General features: G+C 40.0%; 1 protein-coding gene across 2 annotated transcripts in view; it reads left to right on the plus strand.

Moving 5' to 3' along the window:
* The window catches only part of GRM8 (glutamate metabotropic receptor 8), a 306,821-nt gene that overhangs the window by 39,632 nt on the left and 246,195 nt on the right, over positions 1 to 20,994 (plus strand). For both annotated transcript variants that reach the window (XM_054280971.1, XM_054280962.1), the window contains exon 2: positions 18,126 to 18,342. In XM_054280971.1, the coding sequence (XP_054136946.1) occupies positions 18,126 to 18,342 (217 nt within the window). The remainder of the gene's footprint in view (positions 1 to 18,125; positions 18,343 to 20,994) is intronic.

The following is a 20,994-nucleotide window of genomic DNA, read 5'->3' on the forward strand; positions in this document are numbered from 1 at the left end:
TTTTAGTATAAAGACATAACACTGCCCCGGGGGCAGGCAGAGTGCCTGGACTGTCTTGCTGAGCGGACCTCAGCTGGGCAGGAGAAAATATTTTCTAGATAAGATACAATAAACAACCTTGAGACCAAGGAATTAAGAGCTCTGACTCCTTCTTTAAGTGCCAGGCTGGGAAAAGAGACTTTCCAACATTTCTCGGGGGCAGTCTGACTGGTGAGAAGCTCCGAGATAGAGGTTCCTGTCTCTCTTCATGAACTACAGAGAACACTTAACTCAGAGCTCAGTCCAGTCACCAGTAAGGTAGGATAACCCAGGCTCCTGCTCAAGGTCAGCTATGAGATCATACCACTTGCTCAGGTCTTTAGCTGGTGGGGTCCTGAAAACCCTCAAGAATGGAGAGTTACTCCCTGGGCAGTGTGTTGCACTGTCTGACTGTCTTCTTAGGGTGTTAAAGCTTCTCCTCCTGCTAGTCTGAACCTTTATTGATTCAGCTTTTTGTCTGGTGTCTTTCACACTGCCATCTCATGACTGTGTGGAAGTCTGGCTGTATCTTCTGGTATTGAAGGACTGGTGTTTACTTCCTCTTGAGCCAGCTCTGCTTCAAGCTGAATACTCCCAGCTCCCTCAACCTCTCCTCACAGGACTTCAGCTCCCAAACATTTTGGCAGCCTCTTTGCTCAGCTTGGTCTGGTTTATCCATTTCTGTCTTGTACCTGGAGAACCAACACTTGGCACAGTACTACAGTGTGCATCACCCACTGTGGTGAATGGAGAGTGATAATCCCTTCTGTGTCCTGGTCCTGTTACTACAGCCCAAGATATTTCTCATCCTCTTTGCTGCCAGGGTGCTGCTGTCTCATGCTGATATCTTCTGGGAGCTTTTCTGCAGAACTTCTCCCCATGCATCAGCATCCAGCTCGTATTGTTGCAAGGACCATTTCCTTCTTAAATGCAGGGTTTTGCTTTTCCCCTTATTAAATTTCATAAGGATCCTTTTAGTCTGTTCCTCAAACCTGTATAGGCGCTTTTATATGACAGCCCTGTCCTGCAGTGTATCCACTGTTTCCCCTAGTCTGGTGTTAAAATGCACTCCATTGTCTCAGAAACCTGCGGATCACTGGTGAATGTGTTAAGCAGGATGAATTCCAGAACAGACCCCTGTGATAGTCAACTTTTCAACCAGCCTCCAGCTGGGAGTATGGGCCCTTAGTTGTGACCCTTCCCAGATAGTCTGACTGGATTTTTACCTGTCCATTTGCAAACCAGCAGACTGTAAAGCTGTAACTTGGACACAAGAATACTGTGTGAGACAGAGTCAAAAGCTAAAGCCAGTGTAAATGACATCTGCTCCATCCTTCACTACAGACACCATCACTGCACTCTAGAGCAATAGCAGGGTGGTCTGGCATGATTTGTTTTTAAAATCCTCTTCCTAGCCGCTCCATCCTCCTCCTGTGTATTGCCTTTCAATCTTTCTATGCACTAAGTTCCCTCTCCAGTTGGGCAGATTTTCTGATAAATTTGATGACTTCCTGACTATCCTCAAGGACTGCTCTTGCACTTGTCTGACAGACCTGCCAGCTTCCCTGAACTCCTTTCCTTTTCAGACCTGCCATAAGATCACGCCTGACAGTTTCCTGAGTAAGTTAAAGTCTGCTGACCTGAAGTCTGGACTCTGTACTCTGTTTTGCATTACATATCAAGTACAGCCCAGCAAAGTCTTGCAGTTAGTTGCATTCAACATTAAATATCTTTATCTTATTTCTTGTCCTAATGTTTTCTCTTTCCTCATTTAAGCTATTGGATCATGCAATATATATATATATTTTAATAAGGAAATAAGTTTTCTGTTCAGTGGAAGAAACTGATGTATTAGACTCTCAAATCACCTCTTGATCTTTAGTTGTTGAATTTACTCTTATCTCAGCTGCAAGGCACTATCATTAAGGAGCAGCTGTACTAACAGGTGACTCATACAAGCAGGTGCAAATTATCTCAGACATAGGAATCTTTCCCTCAAGCAGAAGTATTAGAGGAGGGATGGTTTTAGAGAGCTGTAGTCAGTTGTTGGGGGGGGAAGCTTAGGTTTCTATTTTGTTATTGTTTGAGTTAACAGCAAAAATCAGAACTCAGGGACTCAGAAACTTTGGACTCCATAGAACATCTGTTGACTAATCAAAGCAGGTATTGCAGGCTCTACCTTCCAACTGTTCTTTAGATTTAATATTTGCAGTCAATAAAAAGGAGAATGTATTTTTTCACATTCTGAGACAGTTCAGTATTTAACATGCTGCATTTTGCATTATAAACAGATAAAACAAATTAATCTGTTCTGACTATATATCAAGAATTTATTATTACCTGGTAAGTTTAAACATGTTAATTTTTTCCTTAGATTTTGTTTCTACAGCAGGTATGAGCTGAAGAAAGATAAGATGTGGAAATTGATGTAGTGGGAGAAGAATATCAAGTGCTTCCTATTTCTCTACAATATGTAGGTGTAGATATAGAAACCTTTTTAGAAAAAGGTGTGTGAGATCACATTTCCAATAATTTGTTTTATTTTGATTTTTTTTCAACTGCTGCTTTCAGGTGAAGTTCCACATCCATGAAAAGCTTCCTTGACATTAATAAACACTTAAATAGTGAAATTAGTAGTTTGAGACTTGAGCATCTTATTCCCTATAGAATATAGGAAAATAGCATTATTTTGTTTTATATCTTCATATATGTATGGAGAGGTTACATCATATGAGAGCCTGATTCTTAATTATCTTTCTGGAAGTTTGTACTGCAGACCTGGGATTTCCACAGTCTATGATGAAATAGTAGCATGAGAGCAACTCAATAGTTCCCATGCAGAAAGGCTGCTTCTGCTTTTCTTACTGTGCGAACCAGATGCATCCAAACTGAAACAGAGGTCTGAAGAAGGCTTTTCTGTTTGTTTCTTTACTTTCAGGAAAAGATGTGGAAATAACACTAATAATAGCAATGATTTGTGGTTTGAAGTGAGGAGTCCTCTTGTGGGAGGGAGGAAATAAAAAAACACCATGTGGAAAAATGGTTGAATAATATGGTTGGTCTAGCTCCTGTGCAAAAATTCAAATAATCTCCTGTCTAGCCAACTATCAGTAGTTGCAGAGGTTTTTTTGTGCTGCTGTAACTTTGTCTATAAGCCTTAAAGCAATGATCCTACCTGTGCACTTCGAGACTCATCCTCACTGATCTATCCCTGACTGGAAGGATGGGTCCCAGAGGTGTTGTCTTCTTCCTGTGGCTGCAGATGTGAGGTGCTCCCTGTGTCCCACAGAGTGTATCTCTCCTGTGTGCAGCCTGCCATCCCACCAGGCTGGATGCAGGGAGAACAGAGCCAGCACCCTCCCAGAAGGGGAGCAGCTCAGAGGCAGGTTTCACTCTCTGGGTGCTTAGAGAAAGGCAAAGCCTTTGCCTGCACTCTAATGGGGGAGCCTTGCAGCCCCAGCCCGGCTCTGGGGGTGCGCCCTGCCCCAGCCCGGCACTGGGGGTGCGCCCTGCCCCAGCCTGGCCTGGCTCTGCGGGTGCGCTCTGCCCCAGCCCGGCTCTGCGGGTGCGCCCTGCCCCAGCCCGGCTCTGCGGGTGCGCTCTGCCCCAGCCTGTGCGCTCTGCCCCAGCCCGGCACTGCGGGTGCGCTCTGCCCCAGCCCGGCACTGCGGGTGCGCCCTGCCCCAGCCTGGCCTGGCTCTGCGGGTGCGCTCTGCCCCAGCCGGGCACTGGGGGTGCACCCTGCCCCAGCCGGGCTCTGGGGGTGCGCCCTGCCCCAGCCCGGCTCTGGGGGTGCGCCCTGCCCCAGCCGGGCTCTGGGGGTGCGCCCTGCCCCAGCCGGGCTCTGGGGGTGCGCCCTGCCCCAGCCTGGCTCTGCGGGTGCGCTCTGCCCCAGCCTGGCACTGCGGGCGCGCTCTGCCCCAGCCGGGCACTGGGGGTGCGCTCTGCCCCAGCCGGGCTCTGGGGGTGCGCTCTGCCCCAGCCGGGCTCTGGGGGTGCGCTCTGCCCCAGCCTGGCACTGCGGGCGCGCTCTGCCCCAGCCCGGCTCTGCTGGGACGGGGACCCTGTGCTGCTCCCAGCCGTGGCTCTCCAGCTGCTGGCCAGCAGGGCAGAGCACGGGGCACCCCGGCCTGGCTTTCTGCAGCTGGCTGCCTGTCTGAGAATCAGGTTTTGCTCTGCAGTTGGCTGCAGAACAGAGCAGGCTCTGGAGACTCCAGCCCTGAGGCTCATGTCCACCAGGCTGTGCAGAGACTCGGATCTGAAGGTGCCCTTTGCTCTGACACCATGGTGATAGAAGGGATCTGGAGCTATTGGCTTCCAGCACATGCACTGGAAACATCTCTGCTTTTGCTCTTGTATATTCTGCACAAAACTCTCCTCTGTGCATGCAGAAGTTCATTTGAAACAATCCAGTTAGTTAGAGTCTGATGGTTGTGACATCTCTGTATATAAAGCTAAAATCTTTCTCTCTCAAGTGAAATTTTGTTAATTATTGGCTCAGCTGTCTCAAGTAAGTGGAAAGGATATCTGCTATAAAATGTAAAAAAAGGAAAAGGAAAAATGCTCAGAGATAAGAAATTGATTAATGTTCAAGCATATAGAAGATAATTTACTCCCCTTATATAGGGAATTCTGCCAGACAGAGATTCTCTTATTCTAATAGGGGGTGAAATTGCCATTCTTTAGAAATCTGACACAGAAGATTTGCAGATTAATTTTGAAACTGCATAATACAACTGTATCCCTTAATTGTGATAATTTTCATAGATCTGAAGAGTTATATTTGGACTATCAAGCCCAGATAGAAAAAGTAAGACCTCACAGAACTCTCTTGCCTAAAGGGGCACTTGGGCATCTCAGTCTGGGATCTGTAAAGCTGTTCTTGGACCTGTGAAACTTCTGCTGTCTGATCTTGGCCAGTTTCTCTTATTCTGTGGCTGTATTTCCCCATGTGGGCTGTCACCTTGACAGTTACTTTATTTCCTACTTACCAGGCAAATATTTTATTCAATGTCAAACATACCTCAAGAAGTCAAGCCAGATCCTGGCACCAGGTCAGATATACCTGGAGCTCTGCAACTCTGCACTTGTCTTCCAGCTTTGTGTAACCAATCCATGCAGAACCTTGCTACCATGGGAGGGTGAGAGCATCTTTCCTATCTCAGTCTGGCCAGTGCTTCAGAACAATCCTTTGGGAGATCTGGTTCTGGCTGGATGCATGCTAAAGGTGATGTAAGAGCCATGTTTCACTCTGGCTTTTGCTAAAACTCTGTCTGTATTGGTTTCTGACCTAGAGGAAAGGAACTTGATCTCCCATTAGCCCTACACAGAAGAAATGCATCTCAAGAGAAGATGCAAGTGTATAAATGTGGGCTTAGTGGCAACTAACATTTCCTAAGAAAATCTAAATAGAGTTGTCAACATTATCCTTATCTTCAGACTTCTTTTTAGAAAAGATATCTGAACCCCTCTGGTGGGTTGAAGATGACTTTGGGCTACAAAAGTAGTAAGATCTTGGGCACATCTCTTGCTTGGTATTTCAGTTGGCTAACTCAGTAAATATTATATGAATCCCATTCCAAGGTAATGAACTTCTTCTATGTAGGCAACTCACATGTTGACAGAACTCCCAAATTCTGTTTCAATAAACCTCAGTCCTTTGTAGCCTTTGTGATTAAAAAGTAAGACTGCAAACTGTGAAAGAGAAGACAGACTAAACACATCAAAAACAAATGCTTCAAAGTTGTGTGGGTTGTTTGGTTGTTTTTTCTTTTATTTTTTTTCTTCTTTGAAAGAGATGTGGATGACATTGATACTCCATGGGAAAAAAAAAAAAGTGTTGATATCTTTCAGTTGGCAATTTTAAACCAATTCTTCTAGTGCCTGGAACTGGATAGGTGACACTGATATGCAGAAATATATTTGTGAAGCAATTTCTGTAAGTAGACAGAATGGAATTTTATCAAGCTCAGCACAGGCTGGCATTCCCACACCACTTGTTGTCAGGAGCATCCACTCAGGCTTTTGATGTCTCCAGTGTTTATTCAATGCACTTGACACTTTTAAATCTAGTTTAGTGTAATTTTGCTTTTGATGGGGTCTTTTAACATATGCAGCAACAGACTGAGGGAGGACAATTTCAAAATAAAAGATGTTCACTCATCAAAAGCTGCTGTAGTATTCAGAAGTAGTACAGTGGCACTCTAGTCCCTAATACAAATCATTTGTGCACAGTATAGGAGAGGTTTCCAAAAATTGCACTGATGCACTGCAGACTGAAGCACTGTCAGGAAAGCATGGGGTTGTCTTTGGAACAAAAAAAGCTGGATTTAAATAGCAATGTTTTGCATCAGCCATACCAAAAAATCTTCAGCAGTTGATGAGTGTTAAGGTTACCAATATTTGGGCAGAACAGAACCAATTGATTTCTCATTCTGCTAAAGAAATACAGAAATTCTGTGAAACACATTGTGGGCTGACATGGGTATTTCAACCACTTCAGCACTCCCTGGCCGTGCTGAATGGCAAAGGTGAGCAGATCCCTGCTGGTGAGAGGGCAGGCAGGAGAGCTGCTTCTCAGGGCACTGAAAGTGGTCATCAGCAAGCTCTGCTCTGACTACTGACATGCTGTCAGAAATGTGAGCTGTTACTGGGATTGCTGAAATGGGAAAAAATTGAGTGGGGGAGCTTTTGAACTTATTGAAAGCTCCTCAGGCCCTCTTCTTTCATCATCCTGCTGAGCTGCTGAAGTAGGATGTTGATGGTGTGGCCAGACTTACAGGATCAAGCTAACTGAGGGGGACTTTTAAGAACCTTCAAAAGGACTTATATATCACTCTGTTTTTGGACTTGGAGATATTGGAGAGTCATAGCTAGGGAGGAAATCTCCATTGCACTGGCCAGGAAGGCTAAGGCTAGCACACTCAAACAAGGCTGTATGGTGGTGATAACAGTAAACTGATTTGTAGTAAAATTGCAATGAATAAAAATAGGGAAACGGAGAATTTACAGCAATTGTGAAATGCTCATCCAATATAGGCTTTTTTCCTACATGAAATGCTGCTTTTGCTGACTTTGCTCTCTGACTGCATTGAGACTATGTCCACAAAAATATCTATTGTGGGGAAGGAAGCCTTAGTCAGTAGATGAGAGTGAGGAGTGACCCTGTCCAGCTGCATTTTACAGAAGACTTTGCCTTTTCTACTGAGTATCTCTGCATATGAGCTGCCAAAGGAGAGAAGCAGAGCTCAAACCAAGTATCCTAAATCCCTCTTTAGGAAACAGCTACTGTCTATTTTTTCTTCTGACTTGAATCAAGTTTTGGTTGAAGAAGAGAGAGTGAGAAGAGGTAGGGAGAATAGGTGTAAAGGAAAAGGGGAAGAAGGTGTTCGTGTAGAGAAAAGAGACAGAGTTCCTGAAAGGAGCAGGAGGGATCTAGTGGCTCTTGAAATGTCTGAGGAAAAAAAGTAAGAATGAGATATAAGGAAAAAGGAGAAAGTGTTAGGAATATGTGACTATATATAGAGATTAATTCAATAAGAAATAACACTAATAAAAATATTTCCTCTGTATTCCAATTATCTCCTTTAAATAGAGAATATACTGCTGTACAGGTAAGGCACTTCTGCAAGGTTTCTGTTTCTTCAAGTGATCTTATTCCTCTCAGGCTGTGCTTTTCTTAAAGCTCATCTTGTTCAATTTGAGTCAGCAACAATATCAGCTTAGAAATAAAATTTGGGTAGCCTCCTCAGTGAGGGAGTATAAACCACTAATTACTCTAAAAGAAAGGAAAGAAAAATGGTCCAACATATCAAATATGTGTGTGCATATGTATATTATACATACATAAAGTACTTTATATAAAAATATAATTTCTTCTGAGTTCCTGACTTTTATGACAATCATTACTTTTTGGAAACTTTACTCATGGCTGCTGACAGGGACAAAATGTGGTGGATAAGTTCCAACTTCAAAGGTATCTCATACCTCTGACCATAGGCACAGCCTCCTTGTGTTGTGATCTCTTCTTGTGTGTTGAGTATCATTTGTAAGGCTGTACCTATTCTAACAGAATGGCAAAATTTATGAAATACAAGTATTTGTCAAATTTGATTGTTTTGCTAATCTTAGCACTGTTTGTGCTGCTATGCTTCTTTGGCTGTGGAGCAGTCTGCAGATTCCCATGTTCATCATCAAGACCCCAAAGTCTGTCTGCAGGATACCTCAGTGGAGACTGTGGGCACTAAGTCCCTGTTTGTGCTTGGACATGCAGGTTTCAATATAGCTTTTTGAGGGGTGTAGAGGACAAGGCATGTTTTTGTACTTTGTACAATGTACTTCTGAGCCCAAATTACAAGGCTTCTTTTTTCTAGTCTAAGATTGGATAGTTATTATTTTGAACAATCCCCAGATGGTGGATAATTTAGTTACATTTGCTTTTCTGTGTTGCAAGCCTGGGATTTTCAAAGGGGACAAGTAATATTACCCCTTGACAGCCAGGTTGTACTTTGGAAGAGTTAAGACACTGACACTGTTAGGCACAAGGAAAGAGAACACTAGGTTATTCCTTCTATCTGAATCATTTTTATCACATAATTAAAGTAATCAGTATTTTTGCTTTGTTGCCCTCCACCTCATTTTCCTTCATAAATGCTTTTGCTTTTCAACTTTTCTACTGGTAGCAACTGGACTTAGCATTTCACTGTGTTAATACAGGAAATATCGAACTTTTTGGAAATCATTTGGCACTGTCTAATGTTTTATACCTTTTAATGTTAAAAACTCAAGGTAAAGTTGTTTATCAGCCAAGTCTGATTGTTCTAAGAATGAAAGAAAGTTCATCTGAAGGCAAACAAAACAAGAATACTTTTAATTTCCCTTCTTCTAAGTCTGTAGTATATGGATTTAAGATGGTGCTTTATAATCCCATATGAATTGTGTGTGCTGCGAAAGGAATCCATAGCTATGGATTTTCTCAGTGGGGATTTTCTTAATGCATTCTGATACGTGGTATCCAAGCCTTTAGCCTGGAACAGAGAGGTTACTGGAAGGCTGGGTTTTCTGAGCCATAGCTGAAGTGCAGGCAGTGTACTGTGGAACATCTGAGGGCACCCACTAGAGCACTGCACCTATCTGTCTGGCCAGCTGAGCCCTGTTTACATCGCTTCACGTTGTCCACTACGGTGGACAGAGCTGTCAGGAATACAAAATTTACTTTTCCTCCTCATGATATATTTTGATCTCTTGTATCTCATGATGTTAAGGTGGCAGCATGGGTGGCGAAAGGGAGCGCTGCTGCTCAGGCAGTGGTGTAAGCTGGGGTGGCCTTGCAGCACTGAAAGTGAATGCAAAGATCAGAGCTGTTCCTTTGGCAGAGCTTCCCATCTTGCATCCTGGAAAGAGCACTCTCCCCTTCACTCTCCCTTCCCAACCTTCATTAAGGTTGGAAAAGACCTCTGAGGTCGTTCAGTCCAACCTTTGATCACCACCCTGTCAACCAGAGCACAGCACTAAGTGCCATGTTTTTCAGTCTTGAACTCCCCAGGAATGGGGACTCCACCACCTCCCTGGGCAGTCTGTTCCAATGCTTTTCCCTTGCTTCCTGTGTCTCATACTTCCTTCCATAGTGATGGTCTCTGTAATCAGAAAAATTTCCATGAATGAGTGCATGTCCCCATGGGCAAGCCTCTGAAATTGCTTGCTGTGCTCTCTATGGTACAAATTATCAAATAAATGTAAAGGAAACCTGATTTTGGCTGAGGGATACTCTGACCTACTAGCTAAATTTGTTATTGCTGAATAATAATAAAAAGTTGGCTTTCCTAGTTCAAATGAAAAGGAATGCACATTTTCTGTATATTTTTCTCAAACTCATCAAAAGAGATTAGAGTTCCAGACACTGACATCACAAGCTCTAATGAGGAAAGTAGAGCTAGAAAAACTGAAATATCAGAGTTCACACTGTGCTCAGCAGAGTCTGACACAAGTCTAATGTATTGATACACATAATTAAGTGTGGGTTTCCCTGACAAGTAGAAAGGGAATTTTAATAGTTTAAGAAGTCCCTAAAGCTATCTGACCATCCTTGGCTTTCTGTTTGATCTGGTGATTGGAGAACAGAGGGTTCTGTAAAGGAAGAGCTACCAGCAATTCCCAAGCTCAAGATCCCCTCCATCCCCCCTCCTCGCAATTTGATCTCAGTATGAATATTTCTCATTTGATCTGCTGCTTCTTCAGTTTATCATTCAGTGCCTGGACCTCAGCTGGGCTTAAAATATTTAGAAAGAGCCTGCCTAAAGATGGTGGATAATTGAATGTGCAACTGCTTGGCTCAGTTGGTTTTCAGAGAGGAAAACCCGAGGATTTAACATGATGTGGAAATAATGGTATTGAACTCCCACACTGAGAAAATTCCATTGTTAACATTTATCAATAGTCTCCCTTGCATAGAATATTGATGACAATTCAAGCTGTCCCCTTAGATGGATTCTCATCCTTCTGGAGTTACACAGTGTTGCACAGTGTGACAAGATGTACTTCAGCTGTAAAAATGTTCCTAATGCATAAATATTCTTTTAATGTTTTGCCCTAAAGTGCACCCCATACTTCCTGTAGTGATGAATATATTTTTTAGATGCTGCATCTGTTGTGGGATTTGAGATTGGGATATCATATCATCATTATTTTCTATAGTATCCCTTGTGTATAATTAAAAGTAATGACTTATAATGAGTCCCTGACCTACTTCAACCCACTGGAATGAACCTAATTGAATTCAAACACTTTTTATTAAGTACTTTTTATTATATACATTCTTCCTTTGTCACATCCTGTTCTACCAGGGCAGACTGGCAGGTCATAAACTGAAATACTCTTGCTGTAGGATTTCTTGTTAGACTTTGTGAAAGATACTTTCTGGCCAGTGGTGATGCAATGGAGCTTTAATAGTTTTTCAGCCCATTATCTGACACTGTACAATTACATGTAGTAACCAAAAAAAAAAATTACTCTACTAGGGTAATTCAGTTTATTCAGACTACTGTAGTTGCTAGCCATTTGACCACCAGCAATATCCTCAGAAATAAGTATGATAGGTAATTACTTTGTTTGTAGTGGAGAGGGAAAAAAAAAGAGAAAATCAGTAATGAAAGAGGATTTACATGTTTGATTTTACGCCCATATTTCCACTGGGCTAGCGATTGCATCTGTGTCTGCAATTTTTCACATACCAGACCAGGTTATGATGTTTGCAGAAATAATTTTGTTGGCAACAAATGGAGCTGTGTTGATCCTCATTTATGTGCTTTCATGAAAATATCAGTGCTGATCATTGAAATTATATTCTGTTCAGGAATATGTCTTCAGAAGGTAACTGGCAGCAGGAGTAAACTCTGTGAAAGACAAATAGAAAGAAAAAAGCACAATAATCTACCTGTTCCAGCTCAGAAGCATTTAGGTATGATAGATCCCTTTTCTTTCTGTATTTGGGGCAAAAAATAGCAATGTTGCATTTTATCACAAAACCCCATATCTTTGCACACAAGCCTGTACAAATATATGTGTAACTTCCAAAACATTTGAAGTGGTGTATCCATTGCCTCCTCTTCATTAGGTGTATGAATTGCAAGCACCCTTGACAGGAGCTGCTATGATGTTTACTGCAAATAGAATGACTTGGAATAATTCAAATGGGTTTAAAAAAGTCCTGCCTACTAAGTGAAATCAGCTAATGACAGCTTTCTGATTATGTTTTTCTTTTTTCTGTTTCCAAAGCTTTTCAAATTCTACTAAACCTTTATGAAAGAACTGCATTTTAAATCCTATTCATCTGGGTGAAAAACATAATTGTGTTTTCTTGCTTTTGCTCAAGTTAGTATCAACATAATTTTTTTGGGGGTGAGATATAATTTAGTGGTAATTCCTGAACAACATGCATCGCTTGACACATAAATATTGTCATTGAGGGTCCTTAACATCCAAGGAAAATGTATTCATCTAAATAAATATAGATTAGAATTGCCCAAGTTTATAAATATAAATGAATACATGAATTTGTCTACTGGGAAAGTATATTGTTGTAGATCACTCCTCCTCACAGTAAAATCTATGGAACGAGACTGATTCAAAAAAACTTCATATATTGAAACTTTTGCATAACATCAGCTCTAGCACAGCTGATTTGTAGCTGGTGGAGTTGTCAAGGTGTCAGCCTGCTGTGGGCATTGAAGGGGCCATCTCACCTCTCCAAAGGCATTACTGAGTCTTAATGCGTTGGGTCTCACAGCGTGATTTAATATTGGTTAATTCTGAAATGAATGAAACGAGGTATCTAGTGGTGGCATGGGTGACCTCTCCAGTGTTTGTCACAGAGGGAGGTGTGGAGGGATAGAATATAAGAAAATAGTGCAGAAGGCAGTCTCACACCTGAAGAGTTGCAGCTGTACCAATCACCAAAGATTAGGAACAGGCCTGCCCTTAACAGGCCGCAGCTGTGTCCAGTAAGAAGACAAGGGCTACAAAAGAGTGGGTTAGCTGGGTGAGGAGAGAGATGGAATTTGTTGGTTGTGCTGTGAAAAAGGAGTCAGTGCTGTGAGGAGATGGCCATGAGAAATCGCTGAGCAGGTATGGGAACTTTGGCAATTAGAAGACAACAGGGAAGGATGAATCCATCATAGGAGGAAGTTGAACTTGAAGTGTCTTGATAATGATGTCTAGCCAAAGTGAGTGGGATTGTGAGATACATGGAAGATGTGGAGCTGTTTACACTATTGTTCTACAGAGTGTGTAGAACAGTTGAATTAATATCCCAGGCTCCCTTTATATTAGAGAAATGTTCCAGGGTGCATTTCACCTTCTCCTATAGTTAATAATAATAAAAGATGTTTTCAGCATTGTTTGGTATACAGTAGGATGTTATTAAGCTTTATCAAACTCTTTTGAATCTTGAATGTCCTTCCTGAATGGCTTTGGCATTACTGCGTTGCAGGCTGATGTTTTTCAGCAGCAAAAGCAAACTAAGATGGTGCTCTGGCTGATGGCAATTTAAAAATGTCACTAATAGCCTAAGCTTGGTGACCTTGGCTCTCCTCCTGCAACTGTTCAATATCTAGGCCCTGAGGATTCATTTCACTGCTGTGAATTTTTTGGACTCAAAAAGAACTCTTTCTTGCTGTACAGAAGAGGGAATAAAAATCTTGAAGAGACAGGGCCATTAATGATTAATGATAGACATTTAAAATTCAAAAAATCATCAAGTTGAAAACATGTTTCCACAGTCAAATTTTATTCAGAGTACTTTAACTCCTTTCCTAGCTGTATTAGTTGGTGGTAAAATGCCAGCTGATACTGAGTAGTCATTAACTTAGAGTTTATTGGCTTCACTTGTTTTAGTTGCAATTACTACTATTTTTAATGTGCTATTTCTAATATTCCTAAAAAAAAAGGGCTCAGTGATGAGAGAATGGAAAAGAAAAATAAAATGCTAGTTGATCTGTTAAAGTTAGTGATGATAGGACTGAGTGGGTAGTGAAACTGAAGATGTGAGTGATTTAAGCTCATTACTCTTGGTGACTGTACAACATAGTTACTGCTCTGAGTGAAACTGATAATGTCTAATTTTTAAAATTGATAGTGATTTCTTTCTCAAGTCTTTTTCGTTATGAGCTTTGCTCATTTCACTGTCTGCTATTTTGTTCCCAAATCATGCTTTCAGCTGGAAGACTGCGTAAAGGAAGATGGCATATGAAATGGCCAGCTGATGCTTTACGTTGTCAAATGTAGCATGCAAATGGATTTGAAAGCTCAGTAAAAGGGTTGTAGTGAACTTTTGCCTTAAACTTGGAGAGCATGTAATTCAAGAGAAAGCATGTTAAATCTGCCTGCTTTGGTGAAGACAGTCTTCTGGAAGGGCACAACTAGGTCATGTTGTTTCCTCTGTCATCTTCAGTGCAGCTCTTCTGTGTTCTGGGGTTTGGACCCCAACATTGGAACCCCTACACCTCCATCCATAGGGATGTTCCTCTATGAATAGTCCTGGATTCAGGAGTGTAGAGGGTGGTTTTTGTTTTCAGTGTGTGAGGAGCTGAAAGTAGTTTACCGCTTGGCTGAAATAAATGTACAGTTCCATTAGCTGCCTTTGGCACCCTGAAGCTGTCCACACTTCCTCCATGAGGGAGCACAAGTCTGATTTGTAGTAATGCTTGGTGCTGGTCTTGTGCTGATGTCATTCTTCCTTAACTGCTGCCACAGTCATGCTTGTGGATGGTCACTTGAAAGTACCTGCTTCATCTTCTCTAATCCTCTGGGAAGGGGAAACCTTTAGAGAAATCAGCTAGGAGATATAGATATACAGATAGGTCGCTGAAAAACAGACTCTTCTGGACTGCTAATTTTGGCTTGAATTAATCTTCAAGGATTAGGTGTTCTGCTTAGTTATCAATAATTTTTTTTTGGGGTGTGTGTGTTTGGGTTTAGTTTTGTTTGTTTTTCTCCAAATTGTTTTATTTTTAAGCAGGCTGAATAGTTTTTTGATGCCAGTGACTGAAAAATAGGTGGAAATGAAGCCACCACTGACTTGGATTGAAGAACAGAGAGATCATAAGTAGTTTCAGCAGGTATTGTGGTTAAGACCAGTATGAAACTAAAACTGGATATTGTTTTAAAACATCACACTAGTATCTTTTTTGTTTTCAACATTAAGGTTGATAGCTTAAGGTTTAAAAATAATAAAAATAGGGGTTCTATGAATTAACTTATAATTTCAAAGATTTCAAGTCTGTTACCCACTAGAAGTTGAGCTTATCAGCAACTTATAGGTTAATGTGAGACAGTGGCCAAACCATGGGGCAGGAAAGAATACAAAAATTATATCAATGAACAGTCAAACATGAATGCTTTCAGCAACTGTCAGTGAATGTGACAGATGCTGTGCAAGAACCAATTCAAATGTGGTTATATAATCAATTTTTTTTCCCCCAAAGAGAAGGAAATATACCATTAATACTAATATATGCCACTTAAATACAGTGCAGATGTTGCAGATATTGTATTTAATTTTAAAAATTAGATAAAGTTTTATTTCTTATTCTAGATTTCTCATTCTTTAAAGGTTTCTTTCAAAATGCAAATTTATGTCTCAAGAGACCAGTGGAACTTAAACTAGGAATTCAGTCTGTGTTTAGGGAGTTTAAAAAACACACATTACTGAATTGATAGAGCATAACAGTTCCCTTGCTTAGGCAGCACTATGCTCCATCTTGTAAAATGTACTTGGGGAAATGTAAAATGCTTTATTAAACCTACAGTCCATAAGTAGAGTTGTTATATTTTAATGTATATATTTTTCATTCATGGATTATTGAACCACTAAATCCAAAGAATTTGACCTCATGCCAAAAAATGTCTTTGCTAAGTCTTTTTACTTCCTATGTAACTGGAACATAAACCAAATTCTCAAATTTTAGAGCTATTTTTCAGAGCTCCCCTATATAAAATTGCACATTTAAAAGCATGCAAGAAATGAAGTTACTATTTACTTTTGCATAAACTGCTTCCAGAAAAAGAAGTCCATGAAGCATTTCTGGGTGGGAGTTATACAATTCTGGGGAGAAAATTCTTGACAGGGGTGTTGTTTATAACCATGAGGGACATATACAAAAAGAAATGAGGAAAATAATTAGATATTTAATTGCAAGAACTGCTTTTTTTCTCTCCAAACTTAAGGTTGGTTTGCTATTTAGAGAGTGTCTTCCTCCCTACTTTCATGTGGCATATTGTTCTTTGCTGCTAGTGAAAAGCTGGCAGATGTTATAAAGCAGTGGTGAGTTAAGCTTACCAGTGTGCCCAGTGATTTCAGAGTATTGTGTTTGTGCTGTATTTGCTTTCCATTTTCATTGTTATCCAGAATAACTCTAGGGAAGAAGTTGAACTGCAAAGAGCTGAAAAGTAGGAAAGGAATAGCTCACCTCTGCATTTTCCAGGACTCCAAAAAAGTGATATTTGTAGTACATAAAATATCTCTATTGATCTGAAACATCTCATTGCTGTGGTTGAACCAACAATTCTCCTACAAACACACATCTAGAGTTTGTTCTTCATCTCATGCCTGAAGAAAAATGAACTGAGAGAGTAAAGGAATGTAAGTCTGGGCTTCAGGATTTTCACTGCCAGAGTATCAGTCTAAATATTTCTTACTGGTGTTGGTTGTGTTGACATTATTGATGAAATAACCTTCAGCAAAGGAACAATGGCATAATATTTGAGAAATGTAACAACAAGGAGCAAAATGAGTAAAATCACAGAGGTTGTCTTTATTGTTTTTACGTCTTTTTTTACATTATTTTAGAGAGTAATAGAACAAGTGTGGAAAGGTAATGATATGTGCTGCAAATATGCATAATTGTCTTATTACAGGCCAAAAATATTTTGTTGTGAAGAGATAAAAATGTTTCAAACACTTTCTGAAAGAAAGGGAATTTATTCAAGGCAAATTTTGTAAGAACAATTTATCCTTTAGTTTTGCTTGGTATATTTTTTCTTTTTTGTAATATTGATTTTCATGAAATACAAGCTCTAACTTTTCTGTGATCCTCCCTCTCTTTTTCATTTCTGTTCTCTTCAGTTGTTATTATAACATTTCAGATTTTGTTCTGAGTTTCCAGAAATTCCATGTGTAGAAAATTTGTTAAAGAAGGATACAGCCAAGATACATAAGAGTTTATTTTGTTAGTTTCTGACTGAGAAATGATTGTGCCAAGCCTTAGGCAGTTAACTGTTTATTCAGGCTGTGCAAATATATCTGCACTGTCTGTGCAGGTTTGGTTAATGACCAGACTCTGAATTCCTTACATTTGCCCCAGAATAATTTTTTAGTCTGCACTGATGAAGAAGCACTGAACAGGATATAACAGCTGCGCTGCAACCTTCTACTCTGACATCCAGTGTGACAGAGAGTATTTACCAGAACACCTCTTGCCTGGCGCTGCTCAGTTTGGCTCTCAACAAAATTAACTTAGGAACTCCATTCAGATTGCTTTCTTGAGGACTGTTTTATGAATTAAACACCTCTTATTAATACAGATCACAATGCAGTGCAATATTTGGAATATCTTTTATTTCAAGCTAATGACTGTTTAATCAGTTTTACCATTTATAATAAGAAAATAATTCTCCTTTTAACTTAACATAAATGTTAATTAAATTTTCTTGCAACAAAATTATTCTTCAAAATAAGTGAGTATTGCTTACAATGTCTTTTCTGGACACTGCTGAACCATCTGTATAAGACAAGAGTTAACAGAAAACCACTCTTCTTTTTTTCCTAAGAGAATAATAATGTATTTTAAAATGTGTTCCAGTTATTTAGGTTTCTTTCTACTAAGAATGTTGAGGTGTTTTCTACAAAATTTACCATCCTTATAAGCTTTCTCCTTCTGTATATGGATATCATATGTATTTGAATATATATGTATATATATTTCTGTGTTCATATATATCATATACAATTTTTTAGGGTTTTTTTTATCAGATCGGATAGCTTTTGCTGTTTAATATATAGCCTTCATATTCTTAAGTCGCACAAAATGAACTATTAATACTGGAAAAGGAAAACCTGTGGCAGAGAAAGCTTGAAAAACAGTTATAAAATGAGAACACAAATTTTTGTGTACATGAATAAAACAAAGCAATGGAAGTCATCCACATTTTACTTGTCAAATTTCAAGAATTGCAGTCATCATAACTGACCTTTTCATTTTCTGTAGTAATGGTACGAGTTCTTCCTTTTTCCTCCCCTCCCCCCCTATTTTTTTACTTCACTTTTTTCTATTAGGGCCAGAATAAAAAAAAAAGAAGTTGTGTTTATATGTCAAGAGTCATGACATCTGGAGTACAGCTGAATGCATTATTTCTTGGTGAGAGTGTTACACAATGAAGCTTGACTGACATTACACAAAATCCGAGTCGCTTGCTGATCAGCTGATTTAATTAAAGCAAGACATTTGGTTCTGCGCAGTGCCTGTGTATAATCTATTACAAGCCTTTCAAAGGTACAAGGATGTAGTGTAAAATGTTATTAGATTGGCTTGCATGACTTGTCATTCTGTTTGCAGATACCTCAAATCAGCTATGCATCCACAGCTCCCGAGCTGAGCGATAACACCAGGTATGACTTCTTCTCCCGCGTGGTGCCACCCGACTCGTACCAAGCCCAGGCCATGGTGGACATCGTGACAGCCCTGGGGTGGAACTATGTCTCCACGCTGGCTTCCGAAGGCAACTATGGCGAGAGCGGCGTGGAGGCGTTCACGCAGATCTCCAGAGAGATTGGTGAGTGTGTGCTTACCAGGGTTGGTATTTATAGCTGCTGGGTTCTGGTTGGGTGTCTGCAGCGTGATCAGAACACCTATGGGTGGCTTACCTGGACCCAAGTGGGTGATTTTGCTTCTTGCGTTTCTGCCAAGGTGGCGATTCTGGCAGCAGTTTAAGAACAGAGGCAAGAAATAAATATCTCTTCAACCTTTTTGGAAAAGGAAAGCTCCTTGATGACTTAGGGCCAAAAGGAACCAGATGCTGAACTGCAGCCAGATTTGAGGAAATGCAGTTTTTGATTCAGTTTAGGAAAATTATGGTCCAGCTTTTTCCGTGTTCGAGCACAGATAAACCTAGAGGTTGTAATTTTGATGAATTTTAAAAACAACCAAACCCCTCCATTCTGAAGTAAAAGACATAACCTTGCCATTTTTCCTTCATAATAAAATGTGCTGTACAAATACAGGTGCTTTGAGAAGTATATTTAAGTCCCTTTGATCCTTTCAAAATTTTTTTTTCACACTTTCGTAGTTTTTTCTGGCCTGAAAAAAAAATAGTTTCCCAAGAACAGTAAGTTTTGGACACCAAGGAATAAGATGATGAGTAGCAGGTGGTTTGAAAGAGGGTGGAATTGGTCTTTCACCAACTCTCCAGGGTTAAATAACAAACAATTTTCCTGTCCTTCCTCAGAAAGCCTGGGTTAATCGACTAGATTTGGTTTATAGGGCATGTACCTATAAACTCCAGTTCTTTTGAATCAGCTTGGGTGAGAAAACATGATAATACCTCCCACTTTGACTATCTGCATGTGAATACAGAGGGCATCTCTATCTATAGGAAGGCACATGTGTGTTTCAGGTCCTTATGCTTGAACCATAAAGGTAAGTGATAACTTGCAAGAACCTGGTTGTAGGATGAAACTACAGCTATTTTTGACATTAGGGAACCAGTGTATGCAATATGCTTACTTGTTTGACTGATAAATGTTCTTTTTCCAGCTTCTGGTCATTGCTGTCAGCTCCTAGGTGTGTTCATGGGAGAGCCAAAGCTGTCTACTGTACGTTGCTTTGTTCTGGGGTTATCAAAGGCATGGATAATTCTTTCACAGTTCATACCTAAAAGAAATGGTTCATCTATAGCAAATAGATAGGCTTCTCCAGACACCCACTGAATTCATTGGCTGAAAAACAATTTTTTCTTGAAACCATCTGCGACACAGCTAGTTCTGAGTTCTAAAAGTAAACAGATAAAATACAGGACTTTTTACTGTTTCCCATTTCCAGGAGTATGAGAGAACTTCAGATGAATGCAAGCAAAAACTTTAATTTCCTTATAATCACAATTGCTTAAGTTTGGGTCAGCTGGAACTCTACTGATCCTGGAATAAAAAAAGACCATTGTTATTTGATAAATAATTAACATGAATAAGATAGATAAATATTTTAACAGGATTGTGAATCCAAAGCTGTTAAAATCACCAATAGGTGTATAAACATTATAAGATCTGTGTAAGACCAAAAAGCATAATAAGTCATGATTAGTGGTTTGATTTTTATTTCCCTTGTGATATATGTTTTGTATTAGAACACTTGATTTTTGGCAACCTCTGTGCCCCCAGCAACTTACCAGCTGTTGTGGGTATCAGGGACTGCAATGGTTCTAAAGAAAGAAAGCAGAGGGAGGCAGGACAGACAAGCAATTTTTATTTCCTAGAAAAATGCTCAGGTAAACAATCAGGTAAATTGTATGTAACCACAGGGACGTGACAGATAACCAGTGCAGAATTGTCAAGAACAAATAGTATCAAATCCATCTAATAATTTTCTTTGACAGGAAAACAGCTTATAGCTGGAGAAAAAGCAATTGATGTGTCACATCTCTCAAATTTTGTAGTGTTATCTCAATTGTCACATATAATATTCTCCTGAACAAATTGGCAATTGTGATCTAGGTGTAAATAGGCTGGATGCAGACCTATTTAGAAAAGTTTTCTCAGAGAGCCATTAGCAACGATTTCTGTTTAAATGAAAGAATGTGTTGCGTGTTACTTGGCAGTTGTTTAAGCTGGATCAGGTACTAGCCAATATTTTCATGTTTAACCCAGATGGTCTTGGAATGAAGATTACTGTAAAATCTGGAGGTTACTTTCAGGTCAGAAGGACTAAGACTAGGACTAGGAGAGTATCTAGAGGAAAACCTTAGAGTCCAAATCTGAAAATACAACCTGGAAAAGGACAAATTTAAGACACCAACAAGGCAAGAAGGATCTCTACAATGAGGAATTCAAACAGAATGGTCATAAAATACTATTTTAAGAAATGATACAGTGATGACAGTAAATGATAACCTATATTCCTGATTTTTAATGGAACATGCCATCTGTAAAATAATTTGAGTAATCCTCCAATTTCTGTCACTTGTTGGAAGTCATTTTGACTCAGTACAGGTTTTGTCCCTCACTTCAGAAAAAGTGAAACTCCTCAAGCAAGCAAGGGCAAATCTCAGAAATGTGGTTCGTGAGGAACAGCTAAACAGGGGGGCTTAGTTCAGCTGAGGAAGAGTTGACTAAGAAGAGGTGATGGAAAGTGTTTTCAAATAGGCTTTTGCAGGGAGGTGGAGGACCACTCGTTCATTCAAATACAGTATATGTAAACAGAAAAAATGGAATTA

Source organism: Melozone crissalis, unplaced genomic scaffold (genome assembly GCF_028551555.1).
Source record: "Melozone crissalis strain CALT ecotype California unplaced genomic scaffold, PUWL_Pcris_2 ptg000004l_1, whole genome shotgun sequence".
NCBI classification, from domain to species: Eukaryota; Metazoa; Chordata; class Aves; order Passeriformes; family Passerellidae; genus Melozone; species Melozone crissalis.